The sequence below is a fragment of the Panthera onca genome, chromosome E2, assembly GCF_046562875.1.
Source record: "Panthera onca isolate mPanOnc1 chromosome E2, mPanOnc1 haplotype 2, whole genome shotgun sequence".
In the NCBI taxonomy this organism is placed as follows: Eukaryota; Metazoa; Chordata; class Mammalia; order Carnivora; family Felidae; genus Panthera; species Panthera onca.
Genome location: NC_138353.1, coordinates 33,507,090 through 33,531,640, shown reverse-complemented (window position 1 = coordinate 33,531,640; position 24,551 = coordinate 33,507,090). Strand labels below are relative to the sequence as shown.

The window sequence follows — 24,551 nt, the reverse complement described above, 5'->3', positions numbered from 1 at the left end:
GTGCCTTATATCCAAAGCATGAAAAGAGAGCCAGCATAAATTCAACTTTTATTTTATTCAAGTTTTGTTATAAGTCATGTATTTTATGGAAACAGGAATGTAGCAAACAGGTCATGGTAATATGAAAAAGTAAAAAAAAACTGCAGGTTTGTACATGTTGCTCTATTTACATCTGGAACAGGTGCTCCCCCACATCAGGCACAGCAGCTGCACTTGTCCGATGCCCCTTTGCAGATGCAGCCCTGGGCACACTTGGCACAGCCCACGGGGCAGCAGGAGCAGCAGCCTGGGGGAGAAAGGCCCGAGTGGGTCAGAGCCCAAGTGGGTCACCAGGAACCCCCCTTCCCACAGCGGGCCCGGCACAGCTCTGCCCCCAGCCCTGCAGGGCCCTGGGTTGAGGATGGCCTGCTCTGTCCCTAGACAACTGGGTCCTACCCCCTAGCAAGAGGCTGCCTTGCCCCCATCTGATTCCAGGACAGGGCAGAATGCCTGCAGACACAGAGACAGGGCCTCCAGGGACAATGGAGGCTAGTCCTTTGCCCCCCTGAACCACACAGTGACGCGAGGGAAGTCCTCAAGGTCAGAGAGGGGGCACCCCCTGCCCACCAGCGCCCGGGAGGGCCGGGGAAGCTCTGGGCTGTCTGCAGAGGAAAGGGCTGCACCAGGTCAGAGACACCACACGTGGTCATCAAATTCATGAACATCAAGGGTCAGGACACTGGAGGGTTCAGAAGGCAGGAGACCTAGGTTCTGGTGCTGGCTGCATCCTTGACACGATTTGCTGACCTCTCTGCAGGGGCCTCGGTTGCCCTGCTCTAGGATGAGGTGGGGACTCCACCATCTTATCTGCAGGAACTTTCAGTGCCAATTCTGAGTCAGGGGCTGAGGGAAGGGGATGTCGAGAAGCTGGGTCATCTGACCCAGCCCAGCCCCCTGGGAGAACACCCCACACTCACTCTTCTTGCAGGAGGTGCATCTGCACTCTTTGCACGTGCAGGAGCCGGCGCACGTGCAGGAGCCACCTGCCAGGGAGAGAAAGAGACTCGGTGAGCACAAGTGCGGTGTAGGAGCCACAGTGGGTGGGCAACACACGCCCCCTGCGGCCTCCGGGTCGGTGCCCAGCACCAGGAGCTCGCTCCTCACGCAGGGCGGGTAAGGGCAGCCCCACTCTCTCTCTCTGGGGTGCTAGGAAAGGTAGGTCCCCTCCGGCTTTTACTCCACACGGAAGGTCTCGGGCCTTCCAAAGGGCTAAGAGTAGAACCAGAGCCTGTGGTCTTGAACCCCGAGGAGGCAATGCCCCGCCTCCCATCAAGTGCTGGTGGCTCCAAGGCCTGAACAGAGCACTGTGTCCCAGGTCAGCAGCCCTCGACCAACAGGAGGCTTCGACGTGACCGCAGTACCCTCCCCTCTAACACAGGGGGCAGAGAGAGAACGGAAATGCTCTCAGGGGCTTGGCGGGGGAGAAAGCACAGCACGTGCCCACGACGGGATTCAGCTCAAGTCCAAAACAGTCGCTCTTCTAACCCCAAGAACAGTCGGTCCGGGCCTGGGAAACTGCACCCTAAGACTCAGAGCCGGGGGCCCTTACCGGCGGAGCAGGAGCAGTTGGGGTCCATCTGGAGTCGAGGTGACGACGGAAGTCCAAAGCAGGGGACACAAGAGGCACACAGCTGATGGCTGGAGGCGTGGTGGAGCCTGGGCGCTGGCGGGCCGGCTTTATAGCGGGAGCGGGCGGTCCGGGCGCAAAGGCCCCGCCCCGGCCCTTGCACCCGCCCCGCGGAGAGCGCGCGGCCCGGCGTGTCCTTGGCTGTGCTGTGTGCACCTCGCGGGGCCGGGCGCACGGGTCCAGGAGGGTGGCGGGCTCCGTGCGCACCTCGCGGAGGGGTCGGCACGCGGTGTCCCAGCCGCCCTGCCCGCCCCCTCTCGGTCTCCCCGCGGTTGGCCGCCGCCCCCGTTCCCGTCGGTTCCGGGCACTCTCTGCTTGGGTCCTCGCCGCCTTCCCCACCCCCGGCCCGCTGCAGGTGTCCCCCGGGGTCGCTCTTTCCGGGAGCCCGTGTGCAACGCCGGCCTCTCCTTCCAGACCCAGGCTTGGCGGGGGCAAGGGGCAGAGGGTGGGTGTGCAGAGCCACCTGAGAGAGTTGTGTGCAGAGGATGGGGGGTGGACGTGACCTTTGCCTCCCTGGCAAGTCTCTTCTCCGGCCCCACGTCGGGCTTTCGGACCCTTTTATCCTGTACACCGTTTGGGGGACACAGACCACTGCCTCTGTCCGTTTCCAGGAGGGAAAAGATATATGGGCACATTTCTCCAGGTCCTTTTTTGGGTTAAATCTAGTGCGCCCGACAGCCTTCAGGTGCACCGCACTCCAGACTTGGCCCCACTCTTGCCCAATGCGTAAGATGCCCACAAAGGAGGCTTTCTTTTAGGTAATAGGGAGACCTGGCTTTAAAATAACAAAGAAAAGTAGTTATTACTCTTTAAGCATCTCAAGAATTACATATCATTTATTATGTGCCAGGCCATTTTATAATCACTTTTGAAATTTGTACCCTCACAAAGACCCCAATAGGGAATTACTATTACTTTTGAGCCCTTTTTGTTAACGGATAACTACATCACAGAGTCTAAATTACTTGGCCAAAGTCACACAGCTAGAAGTGGACACTGATCTGAATCCAGTCAGCTTCCCTGGGGAAAGATAAGCCTGACTTTGACCTAGGTATGTTTATGTTTCTCTAATGCTTGAGACCTTTTCAATAAGAGCAAGCTGCCACCTCAAACTATGGGTAGCAAATGAAGTGATCCATAAGTGACATAAATGAAATACATATATATTTATATAGTGTATTTTCATACACTATATATACTTTTCTGGCTATCTTCTATGTCTAGGATAAGATTGATTCCCATTTTTAGTAATCATAAACAGTTTGTCTTTCATTTAAATTAAAGAAAATATGAATCATTTTAAAGTACAATGTTAAAAAGATGGCAGGTGTCTTCTGGTGTCTGATCTAAGGCACAGAGCATCTTCCTCGTGGCTTTATACCTGTAATTCCAATCACAGTTTTGTGATGTTCTGAATGATGTTCTCTGCCCAAGGGCCACATTCTCCTGCAATTGATAAAGACCACACAGGACACATAACCTGGCACCCCAGGCCAGGCTGATTTGAGGTAAATAAATACTCCTTGTGTTATGCATGATAATAATAAAGTAATAGCATCCCAGGCCTGGCTGATTTGTCAGGAGGTAACAAATGTGCCTTATGCTATGTATAATAAAAGTAAAGTAATAGCTAATATTAATAGATCACTTATGATGTGCTAGACACTGTTCTAAGTTCTTTACACGTATTAACTCATTCAATCCTTTGAGCCAGATGCCTTTCTTTGCCCCTTTTACAGTGGAAGTACTAAGCCAGAGAGGTTTACGTCACGTAGCTGTAAGTGACATGGGTAGGATTTGCACTCACATGGGCTTTGCATCATGCCCTCACCCTCCCCCCCGCACCATGACTTCACATGAAAAGTAAGGACGCTGAACACCTGGCACAGAGCAGCAGTGGGGAGAGCACTGAATTGACAGTCACATCCTCTACATTAGCTCTCTGACCTCTCTGGGCTTCAGTGTCCCATCTCCCAAGCTGGGGCACCATTGGTCCATCTCCAGAGGCCCTTCCGCCTTTGAATCGTGAGAGGCAATATTTAGCACCCGGTGCCATCATGATCAGTCAGCTGTGGACAGGGCCTGAGGCCAGCTGTATTTTTCAGACCCCTGACTAGGAGCTGCGTGACCTTAGACAGTTGGCTCAATCTCTCTGAAGACGGCATGATTACTCCAGCCCCTGCATGTTCACTCTCTCATTGACTCCTGCAGACCAAATGGCATGAAGGATGGTGAAGACTTTTGTGTCTGTCCAAATGCCGTGGCGGCATCTCGTCCCTGGGAGCATTAGGCTGGTCATCCACCCTCCTTCCAGCACCAGGTCAGCAAATTTCCAATCCCACCCTTAACCTCCAGCCTAGAGTAATGCTTCCAAACTCTTGGACCCTTTCCCTAAGAGCTTATTGGGATTCAATAGGATTCCCTCTCCATGAATGTCTGTGTGGACGTAATGACCACTGTTTATTAAGCCCTAGCCGGGAGCCGGGAGCCTATCATTTAATCCCACATAGAGACCGAATCTCCTTTCCATGGGGAAATCGAGGCTCAGTAAGGTTGAGCAGCTTGCCCAGGTCATTCCACCTGTGACAAAGGAGGCTGTGAACCCAGACTGCCTGACAGCAAAGCCCATGCTCTGGGCACGGGCTGGCTTCATAAATCCCCTTTTCACACCAGGTACCCACAGGCAAGCATGGTCCTGATTCAGGGCCACATGACTCACTTTCTCTTTGATTGAACATCAAGTAGCAACTCCCTCCACAAAGAGCCCCAGGGGACTAACCGTTGGCACTAATTACAAGTCACTCAAGGCCTCTCTCCTGCCTAATAAACACCGCAGACTTCCAAACTGCAGGACTGGCCATCACCCTGCACAGACAGACATGAAGTACTTCATCTGGAACCAGTTCTTGGATGGCCTCCCTCTTGTGGGGAAATGGCTGGGCAATTGTCTCCAATTCCCTAGTGACTTTGTTGGTTTCAAGTTGCCAAGGGCAGATTTTGTAGGGGCGGATCCCAGCCTGACCTGGGGAGGAACTTCCAAAGACTCAGAGCCAAGTCACAACAGGGAGCTCTCAGGGGTACTGGGTGTCCTGTCAGTGGCACAGTGGCAGGGAGCAAGCCAAGTTCTCTGTGGGGAAGGACATCCAGGACATAGCTACTCAGGTGTGTGTGGTCCACAGCACTGGGGAATTTGTGAATTGTTTCTAGTGCTCAGTGAACACCTTCAGTGAACATACATATGCGCAGTGTTTTAAAATCTCTAATTTTGTTCTTCATGTATTTATTGAAACTATGTGTGTCCAACCTAAATACATGAGCATCATATTGTTCTTTTATGGCCTTTTTGTAAAATTAATATATTTTTACCAAGGTTTAGTCTGTGATGCATAGAAAGTAAAAACTACTCCTTCACCACAGGGGTTTGAGAACCCCATGTAGGATTCAAACAGGTGAGAAGTTGTTTTCCAATTCCCTTTAGTCACTTTTCAAGCCTAAAATCTGGTGAGGATCTGAGGTTGGGCAGAGAAACCATGGAGCATGAGAAATTCTGGATTGACAGGGCACCTGGCTGGCTCAGTCCCTAGAGCATGTGACTCTTGATCTCAGGTAGGAGGTTTGAGCCCCATCTTGGGCTTAGAGATTACTTATAATTAAAGAAATAAATTCTGGATTGAGAAGTTTCTGTGCCATCAACGCTTGACATGATAACAGACGGACCCGATGAGTCCTCATGCCTTTATATCCTCTGGCTCTTCCATTTTACAGAAAGTTAAGCTCGGTGATGTAACCTGACTTGCCTTAAGGCACTCAGTTTATTAGGGACTAACATTTGTGGACAGAACCCAGGTTTCTGCACTTCCAGTCCAATCCGCTACCCCAGCCCTCCTGGGCACGCAAAGGAAAACAGAAGCGAGAAAAAATTTAACAACTTTTATTATAATTCACGTATTTTATAGGAAAAAAAGGAATGTAGCAAACGGATCAGGTTTGTACCAAAAACAAATCAAAAAATAGCAAAAAAACCCCAAAAAACCAAAAAAACCCTGCAGGTTTGTACACGTTGCTCTATTTACATCAGGGACGGGCTCTCCGGGACATTAGGCGCAGCAGCTGCACTTGTCCGATGCCCCTTTGCAGATGCAGCCCTGGGCACACTTGGCACAGCCCACGGGGCAGCAGGAGCAGCAGCCTGTGAAAGGGAAGAAGCCGGCAGAGATGAGCGCTGGGCACAAAGGATGAGTGATTCCGGTCCTCCCCTATGGGGCCCATCGTGGAGGCAGCACCTTTCCCGAGGAAGGGGCATCAACTATCCTGTTTTAACTCCCCTTGGAGTATGGGCTAGGGGTGGCGGTGGGTAGGGGGTGTACGAGAAAAGAAGGCACTCACTCTTCTTGCAGGAGGTGCATCTGCAGGCTTTGCATTTGCAGGAGCCGGCGCACGAGCAGGAGCCACCTGCAAGGAGAAAGGCAGCGGTGAGAACGGAACCGTCCCTGGGGAGGACTCGAACGCGGGAATGGGTGCTGGCAGCCCGGGGATTGAGTCTCAGTTCCACAACCTGCCCGTGGGAACCCGGACAGGCCATGAAGTCCGACCCCTCGTCGGTAGGAGCGGGGCTCGACTAGCCTAGAGAGAGGTACACCGAGAGGCTCTGGGGAGGGGCAGTTAGCACCCCGAAAGTGAGTGATCAAGAGGAGAAGGGGACGTCAGAGATTGCTTCTCTGGCTCTACAACCGACGCGCGGCCCCGAACCCGAGCTTACCGGTGGCGCAGGAGCAGTCGGGATCCATGGCGAGAAGAAGCGGTAGCTGGAGTCCGGAGACGGTTGCAGAGAGGTGGCTGGGCGCTCAGAAGAGGCGTGGTGGAGCGCAGCGCGGCGGGCCGCCTTTATAGCGGGAAGGAGCCGGGGCGAGTGCAAAAGCCCGCCCCGTGCGGCCGCCGCCTGCACACGCCCCGCGCTGAATCACCGGCGGCCGTGCGCGCGGCGCACGGGGCTGTGCGCACGGCCGCCGGCCCGGGTTCCCAGAAACCGCCTCCGTACGCCGCGGGCCACCACGTGCGGGAGGGCCGGGTGCAGAGCCGGGACACCGCGTCCCGGGCCGCTGGGCCCTGCGCCCGGCACCCTGCCCCCTGGCCTGTGCTTGAACTCGAGATGTTTGGGGGGCGGGGGAAAGCTGGGGTAGAGGGGTGCGGAGCGGGTCTTGGGGCCCCCTCCTGGACAGAAAAATCTGTTGGAAGACCAGATTACAAAAACCTCTTTGTACCTGTCAAGACTTAATAATCGTGTCACAGCATGGTAAGCCCATGGGATGGTTATGGACAACCTATCTAGGCAATGTATATAGAGTGCTTTATTGTGTGCTACGGAGTGTAGTGAGCTAGTGAGCGTGTTCTGTGCGGGCTCTCATTTAACCCCATAACAACTGCTAAAAAGAAAACTACTGACCCCAAATGGTGTCCCTTAGGCCACGTCACCAAACGGGGGCTAAATACCTAACCTAAACTGCAGTTTTAACCTTCCGCAGAAGTGTAAGTCTTAAGGGTCAATGAGGACTTTTCTGATCAGCGCCAATGAGGCAATCTGTCACAGGGGCCCTCTCTATTTCCCAAAGGAGGATGAACTAATCCACCCTGCCCTTCCACCTAAGGAAGGTGACCTTGCCTAAAACAATCCTTTCTTTTCCTTTGCTCATGACTTTCTTGCCCCGCTTTCTTTCCTATAAAAACTTTGCATTTTGTACAACTCCTCCGAACTCCCCCTTACTTGCAAGATGGGATACTGATTCATGAGTCACTTAATAAAGCCAATTAGATCTTCAAATTAACCCAGTTGAATTTTGTTTTTTAACAACCCTACGAGGTAAGTAGGATAGGGAAAGATAGGATAAAATGGGCAGAGAGACGGAAAGATCAGGACCTGAAGTCACTGGGTGGGGAAAAAAACTTATTTTGGAACAATGCTGCAAGTGTCTGACCGCAGCAAACCCTTCAGGCGAAAGGTTCCTCGTAAGAATGTAGCAGACACAGGGGTGCCTGGGTGGCTCAGTCAGTGAAGTGTCCGACTTCAGCTCAGGTCATGATCTTGCTGTTCAGAGTTCGAGCCCTGTATTGGGCTCTGTGCTGACAGCTCAGACCCTGGAGCCTGTTTCAAATTCTGTGTCTCCCTCTCTCTCTCTCTGCCCCCTCCCCCACTCATGGTCTCTCTCTCTCTCTCTCTCTCTCTCTCTTTCTCTCTCTCAAAAATAAATAAACATCAAAAAAATCTTTTTTTAAGGAATGTAACAGACACCACCTACTCCCCCTCAGGTTTCCCAGGAATTTGACAAAAGATCTGACTAAAAATGAGTAGGCCGTAAAACCTATGACCCACAAGGAACAGTATGGCCATAGACCACCCCTCATACCATGGAATTGAGCCAATCAGGAATGGACAACACAGCACCTAGAGCTATCAAACCAATAAGGGTAGAACCTGAGAAGGAACAAGAGGGAAGTGGGGAGCAACCAGAACCTTACAAAACAAGGACCCTTACCTATAGTCATGGGTATTCACCCTCAAATGCCTCCTCTCTGTAAAGAGAGCTTTCCTACTATTTTTCCTTTCTGATCTTATACTCTAATACATTTTGCTGCTCATTTTGTGTGTGTGTTTTTAAAATTTTTTAAATGTTTATTTATTTTTGAGACAGAGGGAGACAGAGCGTGAGCAGGGGAGGGGAAGAAAGAGAGAGGGAGACACAGAATCGGAAGCAGGCTCCGAGCTGTCGGCACAGAACCCAATGCGGGGCTTGAACCCATGAACCGCAAGATCAGGACCTGAGCCGAAGTCAGACGCTTAACTGACTGAGCCACCCAGGCATCCCTTTTGCTGCTCATTTTGTGTGCATCTCTTCATACTTCAGAGTGGGGAGACAATGAACCCCAGGTATTGAGGTAAAAAGTTCTGCAACATAAGGACTATCTCTTGGTCCTATTTTATTTTTTAATGTTTATTTTTGAGAGACAGAGAGAGAGAGCAAGCAGGAGAGGGATTGGGGTGCGGGGGTGGGGAACAAAATCCAAAGCAGGCTCTGAGCTGACAGCAGCAAGCCTGACGTGGGGCTCGAACTCACGAACTGCGAGATCACGACCTGAGCAAAGTTGACCACTCGGCTGACTGAGCCACCCAGGCGCCCCAACCCCCTTAGTCTTATGTTAAAGAGGAGGAAATGGTGGCCCAGAGAGGTTAAGTAACTTGCCCAATGTCACAGAGCTAGTGCATAGCACAGCCTAGTGATTCAAATCAAAACATCCAGCAGCTGCTAAGGGTAGATCATTGAAAGGTAGACATCAACAAGGGAAAGTAAGGATCAAGAAACTACAAGCCTGGTGCTCAGGAAACTCATAGTCATGGGAGCGGCCCCGTGAGTGCATAGGGAAAAGTGACACCAGGGTCATGGCTAGGATGGAGGTTCATTCAGGGCCAGGGGGAACAGAGAAGAAGAAAGTCAGTCCAGTCTGGGAGGAGGTAGGTAAGGAAGGCCGGAAGGTCTTTGCCAGGCAGGGGAGGGGAAGGAGTTGTACTCCAGCCTGCAGAAGAAGCAGCCAGTTGGAAAGTTAGCATTGCCCTGGAGCATTTGGAAGGGAAAACCCCACAAGAAATTTCTTCCCCAGTGTGCTTTGAGGAGAAGAATGGAGGTGGCGGCCAAATTCCTCTCTGAGGAGGCACACCCAGCTCCCTTGCTCAAGTGTGTCTGGCTTCTGGGTAACGGACCTTAGATCATCATCCTGGGAATGCCCAGAGTGTGTCATCAGAGGAGTCAGCAACCTCTGGTCGCTGGAAGGTTCCTGGCAACTTAGGGTATGCTGGTTGCTGCAGCCGGGAGTTCAGTGAGGAGGCGGGCAAGGACAGGCTGTTCTCATAGCATTTACTCTAAGGTCCTGTGGAAACATCACTTCCTCTGGGGAACCCGTCCTGAACCCCATGCTCAGTCAGGATGCCTGTGGAACGTACTGGTAAACATCCTGTCCTCTTCCTTCCTGGCACTCTCCATGTCTGTAATATGCAGGACCTTGTGTGACTGTTGGATTGATATCTGTGTCCCTCCCCATTCCAGCCCGCCACTGAAAACAAGAACGGTCATTGCTCCCCAAAATGTGGCTCTGGCCCCAGGCACAAGGCCAAGTTTGCAGTAGGTGCTTAATCAATATTTGTCAGATGAATTAAAGGCGGTAATCCCTTGAATGTCCCCTCCCTCCCCAGCCCCCACCTTGCATTAGGACCGATTACAAAATGAAAGTAAAAAAACTTTTCCACCGCCCTGGGACCTGTGTGCTCACTCAGATGAAAACACCAAACAGGGCAGGAGAGTTGAGCCATCAGAGGGACTAAATTCTAACAGTCATTCCACTCACTTGCTGATTGACCTTCAGGCAGTTATGTGCCAGGGCCCCTCCGAGCCTCAGTTTACTCATCCTGTCAAATGATCCAATTGTGCTAGAATTTGAAGGGCACATGCAAACTTTCTCTGATTTCAGAGCCAAGGTCTCAGAAATCTGTGTCCGGCAGCCCTGTGGACTAGAGCATTGAAGGTCTGCTCTTGGAGCAGTGGACAGACTTTGTTGTTGTTGTCATTTGCATATACATGCACATTGTATGCAAAATTCCCGGTTTCTAATCAGGTGGTCACTGGCCCACTCAGGGGAAACAATCCAACACTCTGAAGAGACAATAGGGCTTGTTTTTGCCCCCAGGGTCTTGAATCGAGCCTTGGGTCTGAGCCACCCCCGTTGGCAGTAAAATTTGCCTCCAGGCCTTAGCTGTCTGCCCTGAATCATTCTGATTCTGTGAGGGGAGGGATGACCAATCAGCAAAGGTGAGGGGGGCCTGGCCCTAGTCTTGCTCAGGGACACGCCCCGGGAAGGCCTCACTGTGCTTGGGACACACTAGAGAGGGGAGACCTTGCAATGTCTGCAGCCCTGGCATGCAGGGAGGGAGACGAAGGGACAGGAAGCCAAGAAGCATTAGATGAGGAAAAATACCCCCCCCACACACACCAGCTACTCGGATTTAGTCATCAGTGTGAGCCAGTGATGTGGCCCTGGCCTGCACTAATAGAAGTATGCCATCGAGAGTGAACGAGGTGAGCTTTTACTCTCCTAACTGCAGAGGGGGATGTTTGTGGTTCTGCTGCACAGCCATCCATTCATCCTTCCCTTGTGGAGGTACTTTTAGTATTCCTTTGTAGAATCTCCCCTCTCTCCTTTTAGTCCCTATGATTTGGATGGTGTAGACTCCATCTCTGGGATCCCAAGCCATTCCACCTCCCTGGCCACAGCGACTGGCTCTGGATCACCCAGCCATGAACCAAAAAGAATCACCAAAACTTTTGCTGGGGAAATGCTGGGGAAATGGAAGTCACTCTTTCTGTCTACACTTGAACCTGAGAGGATGTGAAGGAAACGGAGACTGGAACATCACTGGAACCCCTGAATCCAGCCATTCCTGAAGCCATTGTGAGTCAATCATTTCCTTTTTAGTTAAATCATTCTGGATAGAGTCCTGACTGGCACCGTTGGTCAGACCACCCTGTGAGTCGTGTTATTGTTGGGCTTCCACTGTCCAGAAGACAGTTGATCACAATGGTCCTAAGACTTCAAACCCTGTCATGTGAACAACAATTGAGAGGCGTGGACAGGTTCATTCTGGAAGAAAAGCGTTACCTTCAAATATTTGGACAGTGGTTGCTCTGATTATCTATAGCTATGCCACAAACGGCCCCAAACTTAGCAGCTTAAACAACCACCATTTTATTGTCTCTCTTGGTTTTGTGCGTCAGGAATTCCAACAGCGTTCGTTTGGGTGATTCTGTTCTTTCGTGTATTACTGACTGAGGTCACTTGGTGGCATTCAGTTGGTGAATGGGCTGGTCTGGAAGACCTAAGACAGCTTCACTCACATAATCTGGCACCCTGGAACTATTGACCAGAGCTCCCACAGGTGGCCTCTTCAGCATGGCAGCCTCAGGGCAATTAGGCTCCTTCCGTTCAGTTCAGGGCTCCAAAGGTGCAAGGACCGAGGACCGAGACACAGGAACAGGAGCTGTGAGTCTCTTAAACCCTGGGCCCTGAAACTAGCACAGATCGGTTTCGCCCCATTCTGTCGGTCAGGCAGTCATAGGTCCAGATTCACGGGCAAAGGAGGAAGGCCCCATGTCTTGATGGGAGGAGTCAGTGATTCACGGGCATCTCTAATCTGCTGAAGTCGTTGTGGGGGAAAATATGAAGCACATGCTGTGCCCCAGGCCAGGTGTTAAAGACATCCTGAGTTTATTTCATTTAGGCCTCAGCGTAGCTCAAGAAGGCAGATGCTGTTATTGTCTCCATTTTATAGATGAGGCCCTGGAGTTACGCAGCCTGTTCAGGGTCACACAGCTGTAAACAGCAGCACTGGGATTTGAACCTAGACTTTCTGACTCCACACCCACGTGTTTATGCCACGCTGAAAAGAAGACATTAGACTTGTACTCTGTGGTCCTGAGGGCAGAACCTGGCCAAGGGTGGGGCTGCAGGGATAAAGGTTCTGCTCTAGATGGCAAAGACCTTCCTTGCAATGAGAGCTGACCATGACCCAAAGGGACCAACTTGGAAGATAGTTTCCTGTCACCACAGCAATAGAAATAGAGGCTGGTGATTCCAGCGTTAGATAGGGGGATAGAAAGAGGTTAGGGCCCTTCCTCCCAGGAGATCCTGTAATTCCATGGTGCCTGTCCCAGGTGCCATCTCTGTGATCTTAGCTCTTCCTTCTCTTTCCACTGACCCTGCCTTCCTTTTGGTGGTGTATTAGTTTTCTATTACTGCATAACAAACTCAGCAGCTAAGACAACACATGTGTCACCTCGTAGTTTCTGTGGGTCAGGAATGCAGGCAAGGCTTAGCTAGGCCCTCAGGCTCAGGGTCTCTCACGGGCAGCAAGCAGGGTGTCAGCCAGGGCCACAGTCATCTCAAGAGTGAACTGGGACAGGATCCGCTTCCAAGCTCCCTCATGGGGTTGTTGGCAGGTTGATTTGGGCCCTTGGGGGCTATTGTGCCAAGGCCTTGGTTCCTTACTGTTGGCCTTTCCTGGGTCCTGGCCACGTGGGCTTCTCCATAGAGCATCTCACAACAGGACAGTGAGCAAAGCAAAAGGGCAAGAGAGAGTGCCAACAGCAAAGTGTGATCAGATGGAAGTCACAGCCACTTTTACACCGAGTGGCATCCCATCGCTTTTGCAACGTTGTATTTGTGAGAAGTCACTAGGTCCAGGCCACACTCAAGGGGAGGGGTCATTATTACAATGACAGACACTTGTGATAAAGCAGCTAATACTTCCACGCTCTAGATCCTGTGCCTGGTGCTCGGTGCTTTACATGTGCGAACTCACTTGATTCTTCTGACAGCCCCAGAAGACAGGGACTGTTACCACCCACAGTTTCCAGAGGGAGAAACAGGCTCAGAGAGGTTAAGTAACATTGCTGAGAGCCAGTGGCTAGGAAAGGGCCGAACCAGGCCGTCTATCTCCAGAGCCTGTGCACTTAGGCCCCTCTACACGCAGCCTCTCCCAGCAGCTCGTGCTGTGTGTGGTTTTTTTGTTTAATCTTTGACTCCCCACTAGGCTGTGGGCTGTCTGCTGTGCCCACTGTCCTCGCTCTGGCACTTGGCGCAGTGCCCAGCTCATGGTGGGTGCTTAATAATGCAGAGGAATGGGGAAAATTGAGTCCTGCCAGCAGCCAGGAAGGAGGCTCCTTGCAGGGTGAGGCCTGCCTTGTGGAGAGGCAGCTTTGAAAGCCTGCATTCAGGGAGGTGCTAAACACCTTCTGGTACCACTCCCTTCTGGCTAATCTGGCCTCAACTTCCCTTTTCTGTCCCCAAAGCACTTCTGCCCTAGGATCAGGGCATCCCACACCCTTCTCCAAACATACGTGACACTCCACGCTCCAGGTTTTTGCTCCCTCCTACTGCCCATTTTAAAAAAAATGTTTATTTATTTATTTTGAGAAAGAGAGAGAGAGCACAGAAGGGGAGGGGCAGAAAAAGAGAGAGAGAAAGAGAGAGAATATCAAGCAGGCTCTGTGCTGTCAGCACAGAGCCCAACATGGGGTTTGATTCTGCAGACTGTGAGATCATGACCTGAGTCAAAATCAAGAGTAACTAACTGAGCCACCCAGGCGCCTCCAGGCACCCTCCAACTCGAAGAGCCCATTTCAAATGCCTCCTCCTCTAAGGAGTGTTTCCCTGATCTGCAACCTAGTGGAGTCACTCCCTTCTTAAACCCACCAGAGCTTTTGTTCGTATCTCCTCACCCTCCCTGGGCTTCACCCTCCCAAACTCTAAAATGAGGAGAACCCGGGTGCCACAGTCTGTAAGTTTCTTCCAGCTCTAGAGCATTCAGGATTCTACTCCAGAGTCTTGCGATGGCTTTACCCTCCTGAGTTCTTGAAGGGCTGAGACCATTCCTTTTCATCCATCCTCGGTGTCCACCACAGAGCATGGTGATTTTCAGGCATTCATAGATATTTTTGTGATGAAACGGTTTGGGGGGCCGAGTTGAGATGGCAGCTCAGGGGAGATGTATATCTCCTACGTTGGCTCAAAATTCCATGGAACGACGGAAAAGATCACTCATTAAAAGCTGAATGATGGAAAACTGTAAAGAATACCACCAGACGGTAGCATACTCCCTGATTTGTTTTTTAATGTTTATTTATTTATTTATTTACTTATTTAGAGAAAACAAGTGGGGGAGGGGCAGAGAGAGAGAGAGTCCGAAGTACGTTCCACCCTCATCATGGAGCCCAATGTGGGGCTCGATTTCACAACCGTTCCACCCTCAGCATGGAGCCCAATGTGGGGCTCGATTTCACAACCGTGAGATCGTAACCTGAGCCAAAATCAAGAGTTGGATGCTTAACTGACCGAGCCCCCCAGGTGCCCCTCCCTGATTTCAAACTGTATTACAAAGCTATAGTAATCACAATAGTATGGTATTGGCAAAGAAACAGTCATATAGATGAAGGGAACAAGATAGAAAGCCCAGAAATAAACTCACACATGTATGGCCAATTAACTTACAGCAAAGGAGCCAAGAATAAGCAATGGGGAAAGGACAGTCTCTTCAATAAATGATGTTGGGAAAACTGGACAGCCACATGCAAAAGAATGAAACCAGACTGCTACCTTATACCATACACAAAAAATAACTTCAAATACATTAAAGATTTGAATGTAGCAGCTTAAGCCATAAGACTCCTAGAAGAAAACATGAACGGAAAGCTCCTTGATGTCAGTCTTGGTGATGACTTTTTTTTTTGGATTTGACACTGAAAGCAAAAGCAACAAAAGCAAAAGTAAACAAATGGGATCCATTAAACTAAAAAGCTTTTGGACAGCAAAGGAAACCATCAACAAAATGGAAAGGCAACCTACTAAATAGGAAAAAATGTCTGCAAATCATATATCTGATAAGGAGTTAATATTCAAAATATGTAAAGAACTCATATAACCCAATAGCCAAGAACCAAACAGTCTGATTAAAAAATGGCTAGGGGATCTGAATAGATATTTTTTCAGAGAGGACATACCGGTACATGAAAAAATGCTCAACCTCCCTAATCATCAAGGAAAATGCACATCAAAACTGCAATGAAACATCACCTGACACCTGTCAGAATGGCTATTAACTAAAAGAAAAGAAATAGCGAGAGTTGGTAAGGATGTAAATTGGTACAGCTACAATGGAAAGCAGTATGGAGTTTCCTCAAAAAAAAAAATTAAAAATAAAACTACCATGGGGTGCCGAGGTGGCTCAGTCGGTTAAGCGTCTGACTCTTGGTATCGGCTCAGGTCATGATCTCACACTTCATGGGTTTCAGCCCCGAGCTGGGCTCTGCGCTGACAGCACGGAGCCTGCCTGGGATTCTCTCTCATCCTCTCTCTCTGTCTCTCAAAATAAATACACTTAAAAACATAATAAAAAAAAATAAAACTACCATATAATCTAGTAATTCCGCTTCCGGGTTTTTATCAGAAGAAAATGAAAACACTAACTCGAAAAGATCTATACACCCCCATGTTCATTGCATTGTTTATAAGAGCCAAAAAGTGGAAACAACCCAAATGTCTGCTGATAGACTGAATGGATAAACAAAGTGTGGTATATACATACAACAGAAAATTTATTCGGCCTTAACAAGGAGTGAAATTCTGACAAATCTTACAACGTGGATGGGCTTTCAAGGTATTATGCTAGATGAAATAAGTCACGAAAGGACAAATAAATACTGTTTGAATCCACTTACATGAGACACCTAGAGTGGTCAAATTCATAAAGTAGAATGGCAATTTCCAGGAGCTGGAAAGAGGGAGGAATGGAGAGTTATTGTTTAATGGGGACAGAATTTAGTTTGGGAAGGATGGAAAAGCTCTGGAGATGGATGGTGGTGATAGAGGCACAACCATGTGAATAGATCTGATACCAGTAAGCTATACACTTAAAAATTGTTAAAATGTTCCGTTGTTAAAATGGTAGGTTTTACCACAATAAAACACCTTAAGATGGACAAAATATTTGAGTAGACATGTCAGCAAAGGAGATATACGAATGGCTTTTAGGCACATGAAAAGATGCTCAGCATCATTAGTATTTGGGAAATGCAAATTGAAACCACAATAAGGTACCATTTTACACTCACCAGAATGGCTCTAATAAAAAATACAGACATTTGGGGCACCTGGGTGGCTTAGTCGGTTGAGTGTCCCACTCTTGATTTCAGCTCAGGTCATGATCTCAAGGTTATTAGATAAAGTCCCCATCAGGCTCTACACTGGACGTGGAGCCTACTTAAGATTCTGTCTCCCTCTCTCTCTCTGCCCCTCCCCAGCTTGCTCTCTCTCTCTCTCTCTCTCTCTCTCTCTCAAAAAAAAAAAAAAAAAAAATACAGGCATTTAAGAGTGCTGGTGGAGATGTGGAAAATGTGCTACTCCCACACATTGCTAGTGAAAATGTAAAATGTAGCCACTTTGGAAAGCAATTTGGCAATTTCCTCAAAAAGTAAACACAGAGTTCCCATAAGACCCAGCAATTCCACTCACAAATATCTAACCAAGAGAAATAAAAATGTATGTTCACACAGAGACTCGTGCACAAATGTTCACAGCTGTTTATGAACACAGCTATTATTTGAAATAGCCAAAAAGTGGAAACAACTCAACCATCCATCAACTGGTGAATGGATAAATACAATGGGGTAAATCCATACAATGAAACACCATTCAGGAGTGCCTGGGTAGCTCAGTCAGTTAAGTGTGACCTGACTTTGGCTCAGGTCATGATCTCACCATTTCATGAGTTCGAGCGCCACATCGTGCTCTGCACTGACAGTGCAGAGCCTGCTTCGGTTTCTCTGTCTCCCTCTCTGTCCCTCTCCTACTCTCTCTCTCTCTCTCTCTCTCTCACTCTCTCTCAAAAATAAATAAATAAACTTTTTTTTTTTATAAAAGGAACACTATTCAGCAATAAAACAATAAATTACTAAGACATGCAATTACATGGAATGACTCTCAAAGACATTATGTTATTCCATTTGTATGAAATGTCTGGAAAGGCAAACTCATACAGAGAGAAAGCAGGTTATTGGTTGCCTAGGGTTGGTGGTGGGAGCAGGGATTAACTGCAAATGGGCACGGTAGAACTTCTGGATGATTAAAATATTTTGAAACTATACTGTGGTGATTGTGGCACAACTCTAAAAACTTGCTAATATATTTGAATTGTACACTTACAATGAGTGAATTTTACAGCATGTAAACTATATCTCGAAAAGTGGGTAAAAAAAACAAGAGAAAAGAATTTTACCAGAAGGCCAAAAGCTTTGAGAACTTTCAGAAAAATAAAAAAGCAGATCGAAAACAAAGGATTAGTGGCCAAAATATATAAAGAGCTTCTACAAATCAACAAGAACACTACAAGCAAATGAATAGACAAGTGGACAAAGGACATGAATCAGTAGTTCATAGAAAATGACAACCACTGGCCAATAAAGCATTGGAAAGGTGCTCAACCTTACTTAGATTTAAAATCTAAGATGTCATTTTTCACCCGTCAAGTTGACAAAAAAAATTCAAGGTTAATACTCAGGGTTGATGAGGCAATGGGGCATTGAAAACTCTCAGACACTGTTGGTGGAGTGCAAATAGGAACAATCCCAGCAAGAACTTTTGACAAGATCTATTAAAAGGGCTCTTCCTTGTGCTCCAGCAATTTGACACATCAGCTTACAGCTCAGAGAAACTCACTGACACATATACAAGAAGGAGCCATGCTCTGCTTATTGGAAAAAGCCACCTAAATATCCATCCATTAGTCCATTAAGAAAATTTAAAAATAAACTATGATACAATCATATCCACGGTATACTCTATAGTAGTTATTAGCTGTCTATGTCTTAACGTGGATATATTTCCAAGGCAAAGTGTTGAGTTAAAAAAAAAACCCCAAACTTGTGGTATTCACTAGCACACCTAAAAATTAGCCAAACAGAAGTGAGTGCAGTCTCTTTGGAAAAGGTTAATATGAATAAAGCTAAAGATTCCCTTTATTGGGAAAATCCCATGCTCCACAGAATATATACAGAATATATATATATATATATATATATATATATATATACACACACACACACACATATATATAGTGCTTATATATATATATAGTGCTTTATATATATATATATATAGTGCTATATATATATTTAATTGTATGGATATTTTATATATATATATATAACTATATATATATATATAGTTTTTTACTTAATCATAAGTTGTGGCGGTTTTTCCAGAGCCTTCCAGAGCCTTAACATAATTCTTTTTTTTATGTTTATTTATTTATTTGAGACACAGAAAGAAAAAGAAAGCAGGGGGAGTGGCAGAGAGAGAGGAGACAGAGAATCCCAGCAGGCTTCATGCTGTCAGTGCAGAACCTGACATGGAACTTGATCTCATGAACTGAGTGAGCATGACCTGAACCGAAATCAAAAGTTTGACGCCCAACTGACTGAGCCAGCCAGGGGCCCCTTACATGATTCTTTTTATTAGGCGGTCATTATGACCATTTTTATGCTTCCCTACTAAAGGGTATTTAACTCGTTTTGAGGCTTCTGCTAATACAATGATGGTATGGTGAACGTCCTGGGTTGAAGATATACACATTTTATGTTTGAGTAGCTACTGTTAAAATGCCGTCCAAAGTGGCTGTACCAATTTACATTCCCTCCAGCAGGGGATGGGGGTTCATAACCATTCCCCTACCCCCTCACTCTTAATACAAAATAGCAGTCTTTTACCCTTTTGCCAAACCGGTGGGCAAAATGTTACTTTAATTTGCATTTCCTTGATAGATATGAGATAGAATATTATTTCATTTGTTCTTTGGCCTTTCAAGTTTATTTTCCTAAGAATTGCTAATTTATATCCTTGGAAATTTTAAAATCATGGTGTCCATTTCTTATTGATTTGTATTAACTCTTTATATATTATAGATACTGGTCTCCTCCCCTCCCCATCACACACACACACACACACACACACACACACACACACACACACTGTATTTGTCAGCTCAGAATGCCATGACAAAATAGACTGGGTGGATTTAACAACAGAAATTTATTGTCTTGCAGTTTTGGAGGCTGGAAGTCCCAGATCAGGATGCACCTAGGGTTCATTTCCCATGAGAGCTCTCTCCCTGGTTTGTAGGCAGACACCATCTTGCAAGAGAGCTCTCTAGTGTCTCATCTGGGGACACTAATCCTAATCCCATCATATCAAGGCCCCGCGCTCTCGTGATCTCATTCGACCTTAATTACCTCCTCACAGGCCCTGTCTCCAAACAGTCATATCAGGGATTCAGACTTCAGTGTATGAATTTGAACGGATACAATATAGTCTATAGCACACATATATAGCAACTACTTTCTATTGCCGTGTAGCTTTGGTTATTTTATTTTTAGTTGTGATAAAAGGCACAGAACATAAAATTTACCATCTTAACCACTTTTATTTTATTTTATTTTTTAAAGTTTGCTTGTTTGTTTATTTTTAGTAACCTCTACACCTAACGTGGGGCTTCAGTTCATGAACCTGAGACCAAGAGTCACCTGCTCTTCCAACCCAGTTTTAAATGTACAGTTCAGTAACGTTAAGTACATTTAGATCATCGTGCAACCAACCTCCAGAACTCTTTTCATCTTGCAATACTGGAATCCGTACCCTCTAAACAACTTCCCATCCTCTTCTCCTCACCCCCTGGTAAACACCATTCTACTTTCTATCTCAATGAATTTGACAACTCTAGGTACCTCATATAACTGGAATCATACGGTTTTTTCTTTTTTTGTGTGACTGGCCTACGACTCCACGTTGTAGCATGAATCAGAATTTCTTTCCTTTGAATGGTTGAATAATATCCCACCGTAAGTAAACACTATGTTTTGTTTACCCATTCATCTGGCAGTGGATACCTACCTTGCTTTTACCTTTTGGCTATTGTGAATAATGCTGCTGTGAACACGGGTCTACAAATATCTCTTTGAGGCCCTGTTTTTAATTCTTTTGGGGATATCCCCAAAGGTGGAATTGCTGGGTTATATGGTAATTCCATTTTTAATTTTTGGAGGAGCTGCCGCACTGTTTCCACAGTGGCTGCACCATTTTCCATTTCTGCCTGTAACATACAAGGTTCCAGTTTCTCCACATCCTTGCCAACACTTATTTCGGTTTTGTAGTCATCTGCTATGGTCTGAATGTTTGTGTTTCTTGGGGTCTTTGGGAGGTGATTAATGGAGCTCTCACGAATGGGACTAGTGCCCTTACAAAAGAGACCCCACAGAGCTCCCTAGTCCCTTCTGCCATGTGAGGATACAATGAGAAGTCTTTGACCCAGAAGAGGGCCCTCATTGGACCATGCTGGCACTCTGATCTCAGACTTCTAGGCTCCAGAACTGTGAGAAATAAATTTCGGTTGTTAATGGCTACTCAGTAATATTTTGTTCTAGTAGCTTCAACAGACAAAAACATCATCCCGAGTATGAGGTGATTCAGATTTGTTTTGATGCTCTTTGTAACACAAGGCAAGCCAGAAGCAAGAAAACAAGCATGGTTAGTTGCAAGGGACTGATTTTAGTCGGTTAGCCTGGGTTCAAATCCTGACTCTACCACCTTCTAGCTATGTGATCTGTTAAAAACAAGACAACAGGTCCAAAATGGGGTCACTTGTGCTAAACCCCATGTCACCAAACAGAGACTTAATTATAGTTTTGGTTCTCCTAGAAATGGCATCTTAAACCAGTTAATCAGGAACTACCTGATCAGCACTAGTTAGGTAATATGCCTGATAGACTCCTCCCATCTCCTAAAGGAAAGTAACTTTGCAATAATCAACCTGGGTTTATTTTCTTCCTTTTGTCTCTTTCTCTTCTTCCTTCCTTCCTTCCTTCCTTCCTTCCTTCCTTCCTTCCTTCTTTCCTTCCTTCCTTCCTTTTCCGATTATAACTTCATTGTTCCTGCTCCCTTCTGCCTATAAAAGTCTTTCAATTCTGTGCAGCGCCTTGGAGTTCCTTTCTATCTGCCAGATTTGTATCAAATTTTTGCTTAAATAAACACATATACCTCAGTTTATTTTTTAACCGGCCTCATGCGAATTACTCTCAGCCCTATTGCCTCCTCAGTAAAATGGGTATAATAATCACACCATTCTTCTAGAGTTTAAGGATCAAGTAAGATCATGTACTTAAAAGGGCTTAGCACAAGGTAATCTCAAATGTTCGATCTTTTAGGTCTTATTTAAAAGAATCATCTCCACCCCAGAGGAATAAACACTGTCCTATTTTCCCCTTCTAATTCTTTTACAGCTTTGTTTTTGCACTTAGGTATTTAAGTCAATTGAAAAAATTTTTTTCACATGATATGCAAAAGGGTAGCCAATTGTTCACTGACTAGTGTTGCCTTTGGCCACTGACCCAATCATCTCTTACTCGAAGCTACACGGGGCCCGTTTTTGGACTCTCCTCTCTGTCCAACGGATCTATTCCTGAGCTGACACCACTTCCTAGACCTTTAGAACAAGTAATGCTAGCGGGTGAGGGCAAACCCTGTCCGTTGTTCCTTTTCAAAACTGGCTTTTCTTGCACACTGTATTTCTAAACTCAGCCTATTAGATCTTAAAAATAAACCCTGGTGGGCTTTTGAATGAACTATCCTGAAAAACTAACTTGGAGGAAAACTGATGTGTTTACCGGATTGTGTCCTCTCACTGGGAAACTTTTGTCTCCCAGAATTCTGTTTCTCCCTTCTTAGCCAACCCAGGTAAATCTGAGTGTTCTCTTTCACCAAGGACTGGATCATAACCACAATGGATAAAAGCTCTTATTACCCTACTTGCCTTTGGAGAAAAAGGGGCTGGAGACAAACGGCCAGATGAAGTGATTTGAAAGGAGCTGAACAATCTGTTTTGGGGAGACAGGCTATTCAGGGTGGTGACCTTGGAAACGCAGCTGACCGTTTGCCAAGACAGGCCCCTGGGCCTCCTGGACTCTCTCCTCTGATGGCTCCGACAATGGGCAGCTTTGCAGGAGCAACTAGAAAATTCCAGAAATCACAGGGCTTGGGGACTGGGGCCTGGTTTTAACTATCTCCCCCACCAACCCCATTATACAGATGAACAAAGGGAGGTTGAGAGGGGGAAGTAAGAGACAAACATATGGGTCTAGTCTCCCCTCCGTCCCCAGAACTGAGCTTGACTTAGCAGGAGGCTTGAGTGCCACCTGAAGGTGGGGGAGAATGTATTCCGCCCCCAGAGCTCCATCCCAGCCCCAAGAGAACAGTGTCCGTGTCTCAGGATTTCAATTTTCAATCGGGCAGTTCCCTCCCATTAGGCTCCCCCTTCCCCACACCTCCTTCCCCTTTAAGAAGAGACCAGTCCTTGGCTTATGCCATTCATAGGGTTTATTGTCACTTGCCAGCAGCTGGCAGAGGAAGGGGACACACAGCCAAGCCTCACCACAGAAGAGGTGGCCCTGGACCACCCAGCTCTCCCACTTGGTTCACACGGGGTGCGGGTCCTCACTGGCAGCAGCTACACTTCTCGGTCTCAGCCTCGGTGCCCTCTTCACCTTTGCACACACAGTCCTTGGCGCATTTCTCACACTCCGCCGGGCAGCAGGAGCAGCAGCCTGCAGATCAAATGGGGAATGCCCAGTGTGATGGCCTCTCCCTGCATCTGTCTCCACCAAAAGGGAAAGGGGAAGGGAGGGGTGCTAGGGGCCTAGGCGCTGCCCCCTTCCTAGTCTCACACTGCAGTTTGACTCAGCACCTATGGCATGTCAGTTGCATGCTGGGCTACCACTGGGGAGGAGTACCCAGTAGATAGCCCACAGCCCCTTGTGTGGGTGCAGGGGAGTCCCACGGATGGGGTGGGGGTTAGTGCTGGACCTTTAGGGGAAAACATCTCAGGGTAAACAATGGCCTTGAAAAGGGACTTGAAGGATGAACTTGGAGGAACAGAGATGGTAGGGGCTCCAGGAGACGGTGGAAGGTTCTATGGCTAGTCTTACACACTCCCACCTCCTCCTCCCCAAGCATATTACACTGCTTCCAGGGAGACTTGGGGGAGGTCAAACTGAGGAGATCCTCGAAGGCCTGAGAGGGGCCAAGGGACCCAAACTCCAGAGCTAGCCCCCAGCTTCACCACTCCCTTCTCCAGGTACTTGAGGTTTTGAGGTGAGGGTTTGGACCAGGGTAGAAGGTCTCCATCATAGCTGTCCATCAGAATCTGGGAATATAGAAAAACATCTTGCCACAGGCATGCTGAACCAGTCACTGGGGGCAGGGCCCGAGCAACCGTATGTTAAGGCCTCCCCAGGTGGTTCTGTCCCAGTAAGAGTCAAAAGCAATGTCACAGGGGATCTAGGGGTCTCTCCATCTTGCCTAGGGAGATGCTGACTTCAGGGAGCAGGGGGCAGGGGCGGGGGGAGGGGTCCCCATACTCACTCTTCTTGCAGGAGGTGCATTTGCATCCCTCACACTTGCAGGAGCCGTTGCAGGTACAGGAACCACCTAGAAGGGCGGACGCCGCAGGAAGGGTTAAGGTGCTAAAAGTGGGGTGCGGCCAGGCATAAAGGAGGAGGTGGGGTGCCAAATCTCAGTGCCCTGTGGGATATAGCCATGTCTACTCTTCAACGACGTTAAAAATGGCAAACGTGGAGGGTCCCGTCCCCCCAAGGTCCTTCAGCCCAGGCGTCGGGCATCCGTTTCCTTGCAAGTCAGGGGCGCGCTGTGCGCAGGATGGGGGCGGGGGCTCACCAGTAGGGCAAGGGCAGGTCTCGGGGTCCATGTCCAGAGGAGCTGCCGCTGGAGGAGGTGAACTGGCTTCTCCCGGCAACTGGACGCACTAGTGGCAGCAGGTGGCGAGGCTTTTATAGCCCCAGGCGGGGGCGCGCATGCACAGCCGGCTCGCACACGCCGCCCCCTCTCTCCATCTGGGCACACAGGCTTAGGCGGAGGCGCGCATTGCGGCAGCCGTCCCCCCTCCCCCGCCCTGTGCCCGGCCGGGCGCTCCCCCCACCCCACCCCACCCCACCCAGCAGCCGCGTGCGTGCACTACCGGGTGCGCGCGGCGCTCCTGAACTCCCGGCCGGGGCCGCTTCCCGCCGCGTGCACTGGGGGGGGGGGGGGGGGGGGGGGGGGGGAACACTTCCCGTTCGTCCGTGTGCGTGCCGCCGTGTGCACCGCTGGGGACGGGTCCGCCGCTGCAGCCGGCCAGGACAGAGAGTGCGCACTTCTCTCCTCAAATGGCGGCATGGCATGTTTCCCGGCC

General features: G+C 48.4%; 2 protein-coding genes and 1 long non-coding RNA gene across 3 annotated transcripts; all 3 read right to left on the bottom strand.

The window, feature by feature from the left end:
- Nucleotides 1–36: 36 nt before the first annotated feature.
- LOC132675641 (metallothionein-2) lies at nt 37–1,720 on the bottom strand. Its single transcript, XM_060627928.3, has 3 exons — nt 1,589–1,720; nt 957–1,022; nt 37–286 (listed from the first exon to the last, which is right to left on the bottom strand). Exons 1-3 carry the CDS (start codon nt 1,614–1,616, stop codon nt 195–197), a joined length of 186 nt encoding a protein of 61 aa, XP_060483911.2. The 5' UTR covers nt 1,617–1,720; the 3' UTR covers nt 37–194.
- Nucleotides 1,721–5,582: 3,862 nt separating this feature from the next.
- LOC132690370 (metallothionein-1) lies at nt 5,583–6,556 on the bottom strand. The gene is made up of 3 exons (XM_060650752.3): nt 6,426–6,556; nt 6,053–6,118; nt 5,583–5,855 (listed from the first exon to the last, which is right to left on the bottom strand). The coding sequence occupies exons 1-3, from the start codon at nt 6,451–6,453 to the stop codon at nt 5,764–5,766; spliced, it is 186 nt and encodes a 61-aa protein (XP_060506735.3). The 5' UTR covers nt 6,454–6,556; the 3' UTR covers nt 5,583–5,763.
- Nucleotides 6,557–22,663: 16,107 nt separating this feature from the next.
- Nucleotides 22,664–24,241, bottom strand: LOC144614603 (uncharacterized). The gene is made up of 3 exons (XR_014136243.1): nt 24,038–24,241; nt 23,726–23,791; nt 22,664–22,908 (listed from the first exon to the last, which is right to left on the bottom strand). It is a non-coding gene; the product is annotated as an uncharacterized LOC144614603 (long non-coding RNA).
- Nucleotides 24,242–24,551: the final 310 nt, after the last annotated feature.

Bases quoted from the DNA above. Each gene is read 5' to 3' on its own strand.
- LOC132675641 (XM_060627928.3), bottom strand. From the start codon at position 1,616: ATGGACCCCAACTGCTCCTGCTCCGCCG. The intron at 1,023-1,588 runs GTAAGGGCCCCC...TCTCCCTGGCAG, and splicing joins CAACTGCTCCTGCTCCGCCG to GTGGCTCCTGCACGTGCGCC. The intron at 287-956 runs GTGAGTGTGGGG...TTTCTCCCCCAG, and splicing joins ATGCACCTCCTGCAAGAAGA to GCTGCTGCTCCTGCTGCCCC.
- LOC132690370 (XM_060650752.3), bottom strand. From the start codon at position 6,453: ATGGATCCCGACTGCTCCTGCGCCACCG. The intron at 6,119-6,425 runs GTAAGCTCGGGT...TTCTCCTTGCAG, and splicing joins CGACTGCTCCTGCGCCACCG to GTGGCTCCTGCTCGTGCGCC. The intron at 5,856-6,052 runs GTGAGTGCCTTC...TCCCTTTCACAG, and splicing joins ATGCACCTCCTGCAAGAAGA to GCTGCTGCTCCTGCTGCCCC.